Here is a 15,911-nt window from a genome sequence, read left to right as displayed (position 1 = left end):
TGAAACTGTCTCCGGATGTGCGAAAGGCAGCTTCACATTCATCTGAAATGTGCTGTCTGAACAGTATCAGGTCCAAGCTAATTACAGTCACATGCTGCTCTGAGAAAGCCAAAAAGAAAAAAAAAACATCCTCCATTTTTTGTCCTAAAGCCCCTGATGACGAGGAAGAGGACAAAGTCACTTCACAGGGTTAGAGCACAGCTACGCCTCCAGCTGGGCTCCTGATTAAGCGCAGTGGTGCTCTGATGCATCACCCACTTGCCAATTCCCACTTTTTCACACATTATATTTACGACACGTAAATGGGTTTACAATGTCAAATAACAAAACAAAAAGATTAGATGGGAATATAACGCTGCTTGCCTATTTATCATGTATCACATTTATTACACATCTGCCTGACAGCACATAGATACAGAGATGTGATCATTAAAGTCACAATCTAATGGATTGACAGGGCTTATTTTTCATGGTGAGACTGATATGTCTTCCTTACACCACCATCATGGTACAACATATGGCAGGATGTAGTGCATCACTTGCGCAATTAAATGCTACCACTGCTATAGAGAGGTTTTACTGCTAACCGTTTGTAGCAGTTAATGGGGATTTGACGGCCCCCTCGTGAATGATATATGTAATCAATGATTAAAGTAGGATTTATTATACAAAGAGGCAATTTTTTTACAGCATTATGTCATTTTAGCTTCAAACTAAATTTGGCATTAGAGAATCAGTTTTCCTAACATGCATTGATCAAAGCATTGGAATCATGAATTGATCAAAGCGTTATTTGGAAAAAGTTTGGGCGACAACTCTAATTAGTTCCAATACAAAGTCATTAAACAGACACATTTTTTGTATTCATAGCATCAAGCTTTAAGCACATATTGGATCTTTTGTTGCGGGGGGTGCTGGAGCCTATCTCAGCTGCATTCAGGCGGAAGGTAGTGTACACCCTGGACAAGTCGCCACCTCATCGCAGGGCCAACACAGATAGACAATCCACATAGAGTAATATATCGAGATAAATCAGGGCCAAAAGTTTTGTACTTGAAAAAATTTACTTTGAAACTAAAAGTTCGGGTTTTGATGTTGAATTTTGAAAAATACCTCACTGTATTCAAAATAAAAAATAATTAACTGTTTTTATTTCAGGTTCAATATCATTTTTATTTACACTTAACATTTATTTTGAATTAATACTTTATTTAAATTTTTCACTTCCATATATTTTGATATTTGAGCTTTAAAATTTTTCAGATTAAATTTTTAGTTTTTACATTTTCTTTTTTTTTTTTTTTTTTCAAGTTTCACATCTTTCTTTTTCAGATTCAAATCTGTTTTTTCAGATTCAGTTTTTTGGCCCTTTTTTCCGTGGACGTGGTGCGAGGAATCAGCAAAAGGATAAAGGGTGTCCTCTTCAATTTGCCTACACGGAACATAGGAACTACCGTATTTTTCGGACTATAAGTCGCAGTTTTTTTCATAGTTTGGCCGGGCTCCGGTGCGACTTATATATATTTTTTTCCTTCTTTATTATGCATTTTCGACAGGTGCGACTTATACTCCGGTGCGACTTATACTCCGAAAAATACGGCAATTCAGTTAAAGCCAACACTTTCCACAAGCTACACTATGCAATTGTCAGAAAAAGAAATGATGCCAGTGAAACATGACGGCTTATTTAAACAGCACCGATGACAAATGGCAGAAATGGCCCGACAAATCGTGCCAAATTGTGCATTTCAACAGTCAAGCATTAAATTCTGATTTTCGATTTTTGCATTGCAACTTCCGCATGCGCAGTGATCCACTTGCAACACTTGCTAGTTTCTGGAGTTAGCACAGACACAAGTGACCAATGTTCAAAATGAAAGATCGTTTTGTGACAACATGCAATACTTCTGATGTATTTAAGTGGTCTGGCAAAGCTGGAAATGAAGCACGTGCTAACATTAGCAACTCAACATTCAGATGGAGAAGACCATGAACCACGGAGCGATTGTGGCGCTGACAAGACTTTATTCAGCCCTTCAAAAAATACAGGGAAATGTATTTTTTAAACAAAAATAAACTCAGCATGTGATATGTACTCACTAGAAGTATTAGTGCTAGGGAAGCAATCAACAACCATAGCCAGAACCTGGCTGCATATTCTCTCCTGCTTGCTTGTGTTGAGTTATTGCAGGGGTAGGGAACCTATGGCTCTAGAGCCAGATGTGGCTCTTTTGATGACTGCATCTGGCTCTCAGATTAATCTTAGCTGACATTGCTTAGCACAATAAGTAATGAATAATTCCACTGGTAATCAGTGTTAAAAATAACGTTCAAAATATAAAACATTCTCATGCATTTTAATCCATGCATCCGTTTTCTACCGCACATGTTAAAGAAATCGAATTATTGGTAAGAAGTATTTTATTTATTATTAGTTAGCTTCAGAATAAAAATGTTATGAAAAAGAATAACAGATGTGTTATACTCTAATGTTGGTCTTACTTAAAAATCCACGCATTTAGTTGTATCCAGTGTTAAAAAATATTATATGGCTCTCACGGAAATACATTTTAAAATATTTGGCTTCCATGGCTCTCTCAGCCAAAAAGGTTCCCGGACCCTGAGTTATTGTGTAGAAATATGGGGAAATAACACTTCATTCATTAACCGTGTCACAAAAGAGGTTAGTTAGAATACTACAAAATGTTGGATATAGAGAACATTGAAACCCTTCATTTATTGAACCCAAAATATTAAAATGCAATGATTTGGTGCATTTGCAAACAGAAAAGATTATATACAAAGCAAACTATAACCTGCTACCCAAGAACGTACAACAATTATTTTCAAAAAAAGAAGATAAATATAAACTTGGAGAAAAATGTAATTCAAAACATTTGCATGTATGTACAACACTTAAAACCTTTAGCATATCAGTATCCCTCCATCCATCCATTTTCTACCGCTTATTCCCTTTTGGGGTCGCGGGGGGCGCTGGAGCCTATCTCAGCTACAATCGGGCGGAAGGCGGGGTACACCCTGGACAAGTCGCCACCTCATCGCAGGGCCAACACAGATAGACAGACAACATTCACACTCACATCCACACACTAGGGCCAATTTAGTGTTGCCAATCAACCTATCCCCAGGTGCATGTCTTTGGAGGTGGGAGGAAGCCGGAGTACCCGGAGGGAACCCACGCAGTCACGGGGAGAACATGCAAACTCCACACAGAAACAAAGTACTAACATGATCCACTTTAAGAAACTTTAACTCAAAATGTTTACAGCCACTTTGTAAAGACAAAGTTTGAAAAGTTTTTTTAAAGTACAAGGAAGAAGAATCCTGTTAAACATCTTGAACCTTAATGAAAAATGAGAAAATCTTATTCATCTCATTATGAGAATCATACCTATGTATGATCATTTAATATTTACTTCCTCATTTGTCTATTTATTTATTAATTCACTGTGGTTACAGATTGAGTACAAACAAATGGGTTAGAAACTGCTATGCCACAAAAAAGGGTAGGATTATGCTTTTTCTTGCTCCTTTTTGGACATGTAATGAGAAACTGGAACCATGTGATGTATGATATTACAATTGTATACATGAGTGCTTGGTGTTCCTCTGTGTTGTGTTTCAAGGTGTTCGTGTGTTGGATGGAGAACACTAAGAACCAGGAAGCAATTGTTGTGCTGACAGAAGACTTAACAAAACACAGGGAACATTTTCAATACAAAAATAAAGTTAAGACACATTGTAAAACCTAGAATACAAATAAATAAATGTGAGACATACATGACTTAAGTCAGGGTGCACCTTGCCTTCTTTTTATTTTGTCCTAATTTTCATTCAAATTGTATTTACACTTTTACAAACGTGTATACATTTTACTCTTATTTGTTTTGTGTATTGTTATCGATATTAATCAAATGGTCTAAAGTTATTTAGGTGAAGGAAAAAAAAAAGATTTTACTGTTAAAGCATGGTGATATGGGACCACCTTAATAATACTTCACAGTAAAAACAACTAAAAATACAATTATTTCCAACAACAGCACAACTGAAAGCAGTGTGCACAAACTACAGTGAATAAGTAAACTAATGGCAACAAATTTTCGAAATAAACTAATACCATAACCATTACCATAGCAAATATTGCTAGCTAGAAAACATTGCATGTTGTCACAAAACAACCCTTCATTGTGAACATGTGTCTCCTCACCTGTGTGCTAGCCAGAGAATGAGGCTGGAGAACTTACCATAGAGCCCTAGCAGAACCAGACTGCATCATTCATTGCAATTGAAAGTGGATCACTGCGCATGCGCGGCACGGTGCACTGCACTCAAGGTGTGAATTTTGCGAAATACGTTTCTGAAAACGACCGGATATTTTGTTCTTCTATTCTTGAGCTTTGTCTTGATTAATTGACTTCAAACAAACATGATTACACAATAACCAGAAAACAAACAAACAAACCTACTAGGAGCCTACAATGATAAAACATGGTGCTCATACACCCCCATTAAGGATATTATAATGTGCTAATCCAGACCCAAACCAATTTTGACAGGACTCTCCAATACTTTAATGTTGCTTTTCCTATATAACTATAAGATATTTAAACCATAACAATGTATTGATGGAACATAATTATTTTCAGACCACTTCTCAGTTTATATATTTTTTTCATTTGACTGTTTTAACTAGAAATGTGAATGTTTATCCACATCTTAAAGGGGTTTATACATTTTCCCTAATGTACATTGAACAAACAGGGGGTCGCAGGGGTGGTTGGAGCCTATCCCAGCTGCATTCGGGTCGCCACCCCATCGCAGGGCCAACACAGATAGAGAATATTCACACTCATATTCATATATACCCTTCTTTGTGTTGGGTTTTATAGTGTGTGATTAAGAAACATGAAAGCGTGACCGAGTGTTGCTGGTACCTTAGCCATGTGGCTTAACAGTAGGGATGTGTCTCCTGGCTTTGCATTTCATAGGGCCTAAATAGTGTCTATTGAACTGTGCAGCCCGATGGTTTAGGCTATTTTCAGCCTAGCTCAGGGTCTGTTCACAGGATTACACTGGAGATCCAATGTGTGTGGCCAGCCACAAAGTTGCTGTCTCCAACCACCATTATTTATCAGCATACTTCTTCTTTCTTGTTTAGAAACCCCCACACAGCTACAGTCGTGGTCAAAAGTTGACATACACTTGTAAAGAACATAATGTCATGGCTGTCTTGAGTTTCCAATAAATTCTACAACTCTTGTTTTTTTTTGTGATAGAGTGATTGGAGCACATACTTGTTTGTCACAAAAAACATTCATGAAGTTTGGTTCTTTTATGAATTTATTATGGGTCTACTGAAAATGTGACCAAATCTGCTGGGTCAAAAGTATACATACAGCAATGTTAATATTTGGTTCATGTCTCTTGGCAAGTTTCATTGCAGTAAGGCGCTTTTGGTAGCCATCCACAAGCTTCTGGTTGAATTTTTGACCTCTCCTCTTGACAAAATTGGTGCAGTTCAGCTAAATTTGTTGGTTTTCTAACATGGACTTGTTTCTTCAGAATTGTCCACACGTTTAAGTCAGGACTTTGGGAAGGCCATTCTAAAACCTTAATTCTAGCCTGATTTAGCCATTCCTTTACTGCTTTTGACGTGTGTTTGGGGTCATAGTCCTGTTGGAACACCCAACTGTGTCCAAGACCCAACCTTTGGGCTGATGATTTTAGGTTGTCCTGAAGAAATTGGAGGTAATCCTCCTTTTTCATTGTCCCATTTACTCTCTGTAAAGCACCACTTCCATTGGCAGCAAAACAGGCCCACAGCATAATACTACCATCACCATTATTGACGGTAGGCCTGGTGTTCATGGGATTAAAAGCCTCACCTTTTCTCCTCCAAACATATTGCTGGGTATTGTGGCCAAACAGCTAAATTGTTGTTTCATCTGACATCACATGGACAAAGATAAGACCTTCTGGAGGGAAGTTTTGTGGTCAGTTGACCCATAATAAATTCATAAAAGAACCAAACTTCATGAATGTTTTTCGTGACCAACAAGTATGTGCTCCAATCACTCTATCACAAAAATATAAGAGTTGTAGAAATCATTGGAAACTCAAGACAGCCATGACATTATGTTCTTTAAAAGTGTATGTAAACTTTTGAATACGACTGTAAATAAGATGAAATGGCCAAAATCTCTACTTTTTGGTCGACGTCATCGTTATTGTAGCCAAAGTGTGTCCTAACAAATGCCACGGAATTCCTTTTCGTACAAGCTGCTTCAGGTTATGTCGGTCAGAAGCACCAAATATCAGTTTCGATTATTTTTCGGTTGATCGTTAAGCTCTAGCTTATACTTGAGAGTTACGTCCGTTGTGTCCTTGGGCAAGACACTTCACCCCTTGCTCCTGATGGCTGCTGGTTAGCGCCTTGTGAAGCCTATCCCAGCTGCACTGATCGCAGGACCAACACAGATAGAAAAGTATTCACACTCACATTCACACACTAGGGCCAATTTAGCATTGCCAATCAACCTATCTCCAGTTGCATGTCTTTGGAGGAAGCCAGAGTACCCGGAGAGAACGCACGCAGTCGCAGGGAGAACTCTGCAACTGTGCAAACTCCACACAGAAAGATCGAACCGAGGACCTTCGTGCTTAAAGGCACGACCACTAATCACTGGGCCATCGTGCTGCCTATTGGCACTGTATTACACACACATGTTCAGTATCACTTATATACTTAAATAACTGGATCCTAATTGTCCACAGGTCTTCCAACCACCTCAAACTGACTGGTGTAATAGATTGAATGGGGAAAAAAATGTGTCCCTCTGATTTAAAACGAAGCCTTTAAAAAAATGTCCCATGTGTCTTTTCAAGGTGAATATTCATCTCTATAAGGAAGCTAAATCAAAGACATTGAGTAACCCCTTCCGGTGGTGCTATATTCTTTTAGTGGGACAATGTGACGAGATATATTTACTCAATACTGACAGAACAGGCTGGGGTTTCTCTACACGACTAGTGTCTGCATGACTACTCACCCTCAGGGCATCGACAAGAAATAATACTTCTGTTCACCACAGGCTCAAGCACCTGGCGGGCAAATAGGCATATTCATAGCAGATTGCCTCTAAGTAATGTTGTGATTGTTCATGCCTACAAAACATGCCTGATAAAAAGCATTTAAAATTCAGGCTCCCCTTTTCAAATTGCACTATGTCGATGCTGTGTAAAAAAACAAAAAACAACAACTCGACAGTTATTATCAGTTCAGTGTTATATAAAAAATTAGATTGTATATCATGGACATAATTACATTGATTACCACAAGAACACATACATTAGCAGCATTGAGTATTGATATCAATTTTCCATGGACCTGGAATTGTTCAAAGGTGAAAGGTACCCATTTTTATATACCCTTAACATATATGTTTAAAGGACAAACACAACAAAGCAACATATACTACAAATTGCCTCACAAACAAAATCTGCAACAAAAAGGGCTGGGCAGAGACAATTACTGTTTTATCTAACAGCGTCTATAATTGCACAAAGATTGATGCACGTTGCCACGACCCACTCAATGTAGACATTGACATTAAGAAAAATAACAGCAGCAACATAAACAACAATTCTTGCAGTGTATTTATGAAAAACCATGCTGCCTCTCATTTACTACAGGCGGTTCAGAGTAAAGCAGAGCAGCAATACATAGACAAACAGCGAGTTTTAATACAATCACTAAAGACTTAAGGGGTTGTATGCAAAATTCACTATGGGCAAGAAAAAAAGGCTTGTGTGCAGAACAAATCAGTGCCAAAATAGCTTTGAGGGTGTATGGCTTGGACATTGATGCTACAACAGGATTAAGTAGAAGTGAAACATTTTCAATTTTATTTAACTTTCAAATTAGAAATGATGTTGTTCAAACATAAAGCTATAGACATGGTGCACTCTGATCAGTGCATGCAGACTCGCTTCATCTGTATTAATTCTGATGTAGTAATCTGAGTAATAACGATCAGAAAATCCCAGTATTCTTTATGAGCATTTTATGAATGAATTTGAGCATCTACTAATTAAAACCAATCCATTGCTAAAATGTTGTGTTTAGTGCTTAAGTACCTGTTCTCATTACGCTGGGTGTATCTTGGTTGGGGGTCAGCATCTCCATCATTAACATCGTAGCTTGCCTCTGGGTCCTAAGAAACCAGAAACCAAAGTTGAAACACTCATGGTGTGAATGTTCTTTAAATGGTTACTTAGTTCTGTAAAATTCAGGTCTGGGTTATCTAAAGATGTCCCTTATTTTTGTTTTAAACTTACATAATTGCTGATGAGATCAGGGTGGTCTTTTTCGATGCCATCATCCAGAATAGTCACCACAATACCTTTTCCAGTGTAACCCTGAGCCCAGGCTACTTTGGTATTCAAGTCCTGATGAGTTGGGGTGGACTGAGGGAGACATAAGACAGTTATACAAACGTTTTTTAGGCTGGAATTAGACTGCATGTCTAAGTATTTACTGTACATGTATTTTTAAATGATCCGTGCATAACAAAACACACACTAGGCAGAGACATAGAAATATCAATGAACCACTGAGATTAAATATTACAGTTTGGTCGACCAAAAATTGGAACTATGAAATTTTAACATTGTATTATACATTAGGTCTTTTGTAAATTAAACCGCAATATATAATTATAATACTTGTATTATTTTATTTGATCAATTAGCTGATTACTTATGCTGTTGTTGCTATTGGAACCGCAATATCCCTGAAAGGCACAATCCCAGGGGATCAATTAAATTCTAATGAATCCGTTTAAAATAATCTAAGTAGAGGACAACAACGACATAAAACATCATGGGTGGGTTGTAAATATTAAAATCTGAATTTCACATTTTTGTTGCACACCGCTTCTAAGGAAAAGCTTCCATGGTTAAGTCTCCTACTTTTGCTGGTGTGGTAGTGTCAACTTGCAAAAGTGTGTAATCTATAATTACATACAAACTATCAAGGGAGTTCTACAGGGCAAATAAAACAATGTAACTAGCAAAGAGAACATGCTTAATACAATACATTTTGGGCTCTAGCCACATATTTATTAAACCACAATATAAAATATACAGCCAAGTGAACGCATCAGCTCTAACTGTTGTATCCTTTACTTCCTCTATTTAGTTGTCAAGTGTGTAAAACACAGAGTCCCTGTGTGCAACGATAGATGTGTTGTCTCAACTCCTGTTCATGACTGGTTTATGTTATCCAATAACCATGTTATTTATCCTTTGCAACCACATGCAAACAAAAAGCTAAAAGATGAGACTGTGACCAATTGAAGCATCCAAAAAAACAAAGAACGGGAAAAAAACAGACGCCGCCATTAACAACATGATAAGGTAGCGTTTAATGGTTCATCTAATCATTTTTTAATTACATTATAAACTGGTAATGAAGATCAGTAGGAGTAAAGCCATAGTAAACAAATGGAGAAACAGTCACAAAATGCAACATAACAGACAAAATAACAAAGGTTAAACACGTATTGTCTTAGACCATTTCAACAGTGGGTTTTAACAATATTACAAATAACATTTATAAACAAATGCATGTACAGCACACACAAAATCATAATTGTATAGGATATGTCTTATGTATTTAATTCGTTTTTAACTATATTGTATAGTAAAAAAGACATGGTATATTTATTTAAACAGCCAGATGTTACTCTGACATTCAAATACTGAATTATTTACATTGTAATAAACATAGCCTCTCTTTTTTGACTAAAATATAATTTTAATAGCACCACTAAGCTTTGTGTGTAAGAGTGAGCTGAGTATCCCCCATTCCTCACAAGACAATTTGCATTTAGACAGGAACATCTAAGTCACTTCCACAGAATGTGTCATATTTTTAATTGAAAAGCTGCAATTGAACCTTAGCTTCTTGATTTACAATGTTTATACACGTTTAAATGTGTACTTTATAGAGATTTTGGACAATCATGCATTTTACAGTGATATTTTTTATTATTTAACCCTAACCCTTTACTAGAGCAATAATAATAATAATACCGAAGGCAATAAGCGGTAGAAAATGGATGGATGGATGGATAATAATAATCTGTTGTCCTTTATGCACATTCTTAAATGCAAAGACTTACATGCATAGAAGTGCGGCAGGAAAAGCGTCCACATGAATAAGCATTCACAAAGTCCCAACAAAGGATTGTAACAGACGCTCAGACGCAGGAGTGAAGCCGCTTGCAAGAACACCCAAACAAAACAGAAAAAACGACCACAATAAGAGCGCTAAACCGGAATTAAGACCCAAAACACAGAAAAACGCCAACAAACTCAAAACAAGGAATGAATTTATGTGACAGACCATGACACAATACTACTCTAACCTTAACTACACTGATAGTAGCTAAAAAAAACAACATCATAAGTCATTCATATTATCAAATGACATAACTATTGCATGTTATGCAAGTAAAAACATACTTAAACAAAGAAAAAAAAGTTCATTCGTTTTTAGTTTAATACTACGTGTAAATGAGTAAGATATCCCTAACTTGTTAGTTATGCTTTTAAACGACTTCTGATTATGTGAAATATCATATGAAATAGTAGGCCATTGTATTCAAAGTGTTTGAAGATGGCTAAATATACTTTTAGTCTGAATCAGCTCACTCTTACACACATTGCATATTGATGCCCTAAAAAGAGAGGCTATGTTACTTACAAATGTAGATAATTTTGTAATTAAATGTCAGAATAACATCTCGGCGTTTAAAAAAATTATCGAATAATGTATTTTTTACTATATAATATAGCTAAAAAACAATTTTTTTAATATTATTATTATTATTGCTAGAGTAAAGGGTTCGGGTTAAATACAAAAGGCACTCTAAAATACTAACAACATACAAAATAAGTTTAGCTGTATGCATGATTGTCTAAAAGCTCTATAAAGTACACATTTACATTTGTTTAAACATTGCAAATCAAGAAGCTAAGGTTTAATTACAGGTTTTCAATTAAATATATGACACATTCTGTGGAAGTGACTTAGATAAATAAATGATAAATGGGTTATACTTGTATAGCGCTTTTCTACCTTCAAGGTACTCAAAGCGCTTTGACAGTATTTCCACATTCACCCATTCACACACACATTCACACACTGATGGTGGGAGCTGCTATGCAAGGCGCTAACCAGCAGCCATCAGGAGCAAGGGGTGAAGTGTCTTGCCCAAGGACACAATGTTCTTGTCTGTTAGTGCATGCATGTGTGTGTGAATGCAAATTGTCTTGTGAGGAATGGGGGTTAAAACCCACTGTTGAAATTAGTTTTTTATTGTTGGTAGTAGGGTTGTACGGTATACCGGTATTAGTAAAGTACTGTGATACTAATGAACCATATTCGGTACTATACCGCCTCAGAAAAGTACCGGTCCCGCACCCCGCCGCTCCCGCGTCGTCGTCACGTCGTGACATTGTTGGTTTACGAGCAGACGAGCATGTTCGGTAGCACACAATCACGGAGTACTTACAAGCAGACACAGTTTGTAGACAGAAAAGGGAGAATGGACGCCTTTTGGCTTAAAAACTAAAGATAAAGGTGAAGTTACAACACTGAAACGCCCTCAGGAAGAGGTGCTTTAAGACATTGCTAGCTAGCTAGCGGCTAAAGTTCATCAGCCGTCGGCAGTGTTTTAGCTACTTCTAACTCACTAATCCTGGTCTACATGGCGACAAATAAAGTAAGTTCCTTACAAGTATCATCCCTGCATGACGAGGAATAGCTAAACACTGCACACCGTAGCTCACCGGTGTCACAATGTAATCAAACGGTGGATCTACACCTGACATCCACTGTAATGATACCAAGTACAGGCACGTATCTAGTCGACATACTTGCCAACCTTGAGACCTCCGAATTCGGGAGATGGGGGGGGGGGGGGGGGGGGGGGTTGGTGGTAGCGGGGGTGTATATAGCGTCCCGAAAGAGTTAGTGCTGCAAGGGATTCTGGGTATTTGTTCTGTTGTGTTACGGTGCGGATGTTCTCCCAAAATGTGTTTGTCATTCTTGTTTGGTGTGGGTTCACAGTGTGGCGCATATTTGTAACAGTGTTAAAGTTGTTTATAAGGCCACCCTCGGTGTGACCTGTATGGCTGTTGATCAAGTATGCTTGCATTCCCTTGTGTGTGTGCTAAAGCCGCATATATTATGTGACTGGGCCGGCACGCTGTTTGTATGGAGGAAAAGCGGGCGTGACGACAGGTTGTAGAGGATGCTAAAGGCATGTCTTTAAGGCACGCCCCCAATATAGTTGTCCGGGTGGAGATCGGGAGAAATTCGGGAAAATGGTTGTCCCGGGAGATTTTCGGGAGGGGCACTGAAATTCTATCTAAAATTTTATGTTTATAAACTGAGGAAATATGTTACTGGACACATGAGGACTTTGAATATGACCAATGTCTGATCCTGTAACGACTTGGTATCGGATTGATACCCAAATTTGTGGTATCATCCAAAACTAATGTAAAGTATCGAACAACAGAAGTATAAGTGATTATTACATTTTAACAGAAGTGTAGATAGAACATGTTAAAAGAGAAAGTAAGCAGATATTAACAGTAAATGAGCAAGTAGATTTATAATAAATTGCCTACCACCTTAATAATTTTGACAAAATAATAGAATGATAAATGACACAATATGTTACTGCATATGTCAGCAGACTAATTAGGAGCCTCTGTTTGTTTACTTACTACTAAAAGACAAGTTGTCTCGTATGTTCACTATTTTATTTAAGGACTAAATTGCAATAGGAAACATATGTTTAACGTATCTTAAGATTTTTTGTTAAAATAATGTCATTTTTTCCCCCTTTATTTAGAAAAGTACCGAAAAGTATCGAAATAATTTTGGTACCGGTACCAAAATATTGGTATCGGGACAACACTAGTTGGTAGTAATATAATCTTTTTGTTTGTAGTGTTTAAAAAGCAGGACAGTGTTGAGAAGCAAAGAACATCTTATTTTGTGTTAATTACACTTTCAAACGCCCATTCTGATGCTTTCAGGTAAGGGAGATACAATAGATAGTTTGAAGGAGTAGTAGTTAAAGATGAGCCTTTACCATAATTACACATTTAAAAATGATTCATTTATTCAAAAAGGAAAATGAGTATGACACTCAGCTCTTATGCATGTATTACAATGCTACCAAAGAATAATAAAAATGTTATATTATGCACAAGGTATGTCTAGCTTACAATATCTACTTTTAGGCTGCAGATATAGTTTGCAATATTATTATTATTGCTTTAGTAAAGGGTTAGGGCACTCTAAAATACTAACAAACTAACAATTATCTGATAGAAAGTAGGTTGTCCTTACACTGACCAATAGTTGAAACGGAGACATGTCTCCACATGTATTCGCCTATCAGACACATCTGACGAAAACAGATGGCTAATATCGCCATTTGGCTGGCGAATCCTTCCTGTTACCATCCCCTTTGATGCTGTGGGCTAAGGATACATGTGACAGTACCACTTTGATCGGAAATTGGAGAGAGAGACATCTGACAAAAACAACTGGCTTATATCGCCATTTGTCTGGGGAATCCTTCCTGTGACCATAACCCTAGTTTAAGTAATATAATTTTTATAAATTGAGAAAATAGTATGTAAACTATGTTTTAGGTTAAAGCATATTACATTTCAATGACTTAAAAGCTTACAATAAGATAATATAGGGTATTTTTAGATGGGGGACAAAAATTCTGTGGAATACTAATTAACTCATATGTACTGTGGGTCATTAAGCTTGTAGCTAATAATGTTTATAAAATAAGAAAAATAGTATGTAAACTAATCTTAAGTTAAAGCACATTAAATAATACAACCTAAAGTCCTAAAATAGGGTATGTGTATTATGATGGGACAATAACTCAACTCTTTTACTGAAACTGTTACGAAATGGCCTTTGGTAATAAAAAGTGGTTACAGCTAACTTAAAAAGTCTCAAAAATAAGGCCTGTGTCCCTACCATAGATACAAAAAATGGGACTAATTTGATAGAAAAAAAGTGGAATTGGTAAAAAAAATATATGGCACCTTACACGCAAAAAAACTACAAAATTGAAAAAAATGACGTTTACTTCTTGGTTCCGGTTTATCCTACGCCCTCTTTCGGGGTCATAAATCAATCCCCCTCAGTCCCACGCTGGCCCCCCCGAAATGGTGGTAGGCATAAGCCATGCCCACTTCCTGGGGTCGTAACTACTCTCAATCCCCCTTATTTTGCCACATACACCAAGGATCAATACTTTTACCAAAATTGCTCAATCTCTTTAGAAACGACATTCGTAGAGTTACAAAGTTAGTACTATTTGCAGATGACACAACTCTGTTTTGTTCAGGAGAGAACGCACAGAAGCTAATACAAACTATAACAGAAGAAATTAACAAATTAAAACGATGGTTTGACAAAAACAGACTTTTTCAGATCTCAGTCAAACTAAAATAATAATATTTTAACAGCAGAAGAGAAAGTCAAACACACATACAAATAGACGGAGTAGATATTGACAGAGTAACAAAATAAACATTTTGGGGTCTAACAATAGGTGATAAAATAAACTGGAACTTTAATATAAAAAATATACAGTATAAGGTGACAATAAATATGCCAATAATGAATAAAGCAAAATTTGTTTGAGACCAAAAATCACTACACATTCTCTATTGCTCGCTAGTGTTACCATATCTGAGTTAGTGTAGAAATATGGGAAAATAACTACAGAAGTATGCTTCATTCTCAAACCGTGTTACAAAATAGGTCAGTTAGAACAATACATAACTTTGGCTAACGAGAACATTCAAACCCTTAATTTATTGAATACAAAATATTGAAATTCAATGATTTGGTGCATTTGCAAATAACTACAATTATTCACAAAAAAATATATAACCTGCTACCATGTACAACAATTCTTCTTAACAAAAGAGGATAAATATAACTAAGGAAAAATTTTACTTAAGACATTTGTATGCACGTACAACATGCAAGACCTTTAGCATATCAGTATGTGGAAATAGGTTTTGGAATGGGTTCAGCAAATAAATCAAACAATGTACTATGATCCTATTTAAAGAACTGTTCAAACTCAAAGTGTTGAAGTACTGTCAGGCTTGTCACTGACAGTTTGGTTATGTTTTAGTTTTCCTTCTGTTTGTGTTTTAGTTCCTGTCTAATTTTTGTTCAGTTTCCTGCTTGCCTCCCTTAGCGCTGTTTGTGAGCATTAGAAGTCATTCTTCATCAAAATGGGAATATATGAACATCCCAGCAGTCGGCATCTGAACGACAGCAGACATTGTACAGTAAGTGATGTTTTATTATGTTTGTTGGCTCTAAAATTCTGCAGTGAGTAATAATCAGTGTTTAATAAAAAAAAAAAAAAGCAAACATTGTGATGGTTTTTTTAAATTAATGCGCCGCGTATGCTTAACATGATAAAAATACGTAAATATCAAATGTTATTATAATTGTGCCCGTTACTACCTTACATATATATTTACATCAAACCTGAATGGAGGTGTTTGGATGTTTTTAAGGGCTTTGTAGGCGGAATTGCGTGGCTCCCATAGGCTCCATTGTAAGCAGACTTTTGATCGCATTTATTTAATATTTAGAATGCAAAAAGAAAATAACATCCGTTGTCATGTCTTTCATAATGATGGTGGACGACAGGCAAAATTCCCAAAAAAGTGCAGTTCCCATTTAAGCAAGCTGAAGTGTCTCTTACCATTTCCTTAGGGAACTCAACAGTGTCAAAATATATAATTTTTAT

The 15,911-nt window shown here is 36.6% G+C and overlaps 1 protein-coding gene across 2 annotated transcripts in view; it reads right to left on the bottom strand.

The window, feature by feature from the left end:
- The window catches only part of furinb (furin (paired basic amino acid cleaving enzyme) b), a 187,729-nt gene that overhangs the window by 76,532 nt on the left and 95,286 nt on the right, over positions 1–15,911 (bottom strand). For both annotated transcript variants that reach the window (XM_061969958.1, XM_061969959.2), the window contains 2 exons: positions 8,359–8,487; positions 8,158–8,234 (listed from right to left, as the gene is read on the bottom strand). In XM_061969958.1, coding sequence (XP_061825942.1) covers positions 8,158–8,234; positions 8,359–8,487 — 206 coding nt within the window. The remainder of the gene's footprint in view (positions 1–8,157; positions 8,235–8,358; positions 8,488–15,911) is intronic.

The sequence above is a fragment of the Nerophis lumbriciformis genome, linkage group LG10, assembly GCF_033978685.3.
Source record: "Nerophis lumbriciformis linkage group LG10, RoL_Nlum_v2.1, whole genome shotgun sequence".
In the NCBI taxonomy this organism is placed as follows: domain Eukaryota; kingdom Metazoa; phylum Chordata; class Actinopteri; order Syngnathiformes; family Syngnathidae; genus Nerophis; species Nerophis lumbriciformis.
This window is presented reverse-complemented; position numbering and strand designations above follow the sequence as displayed.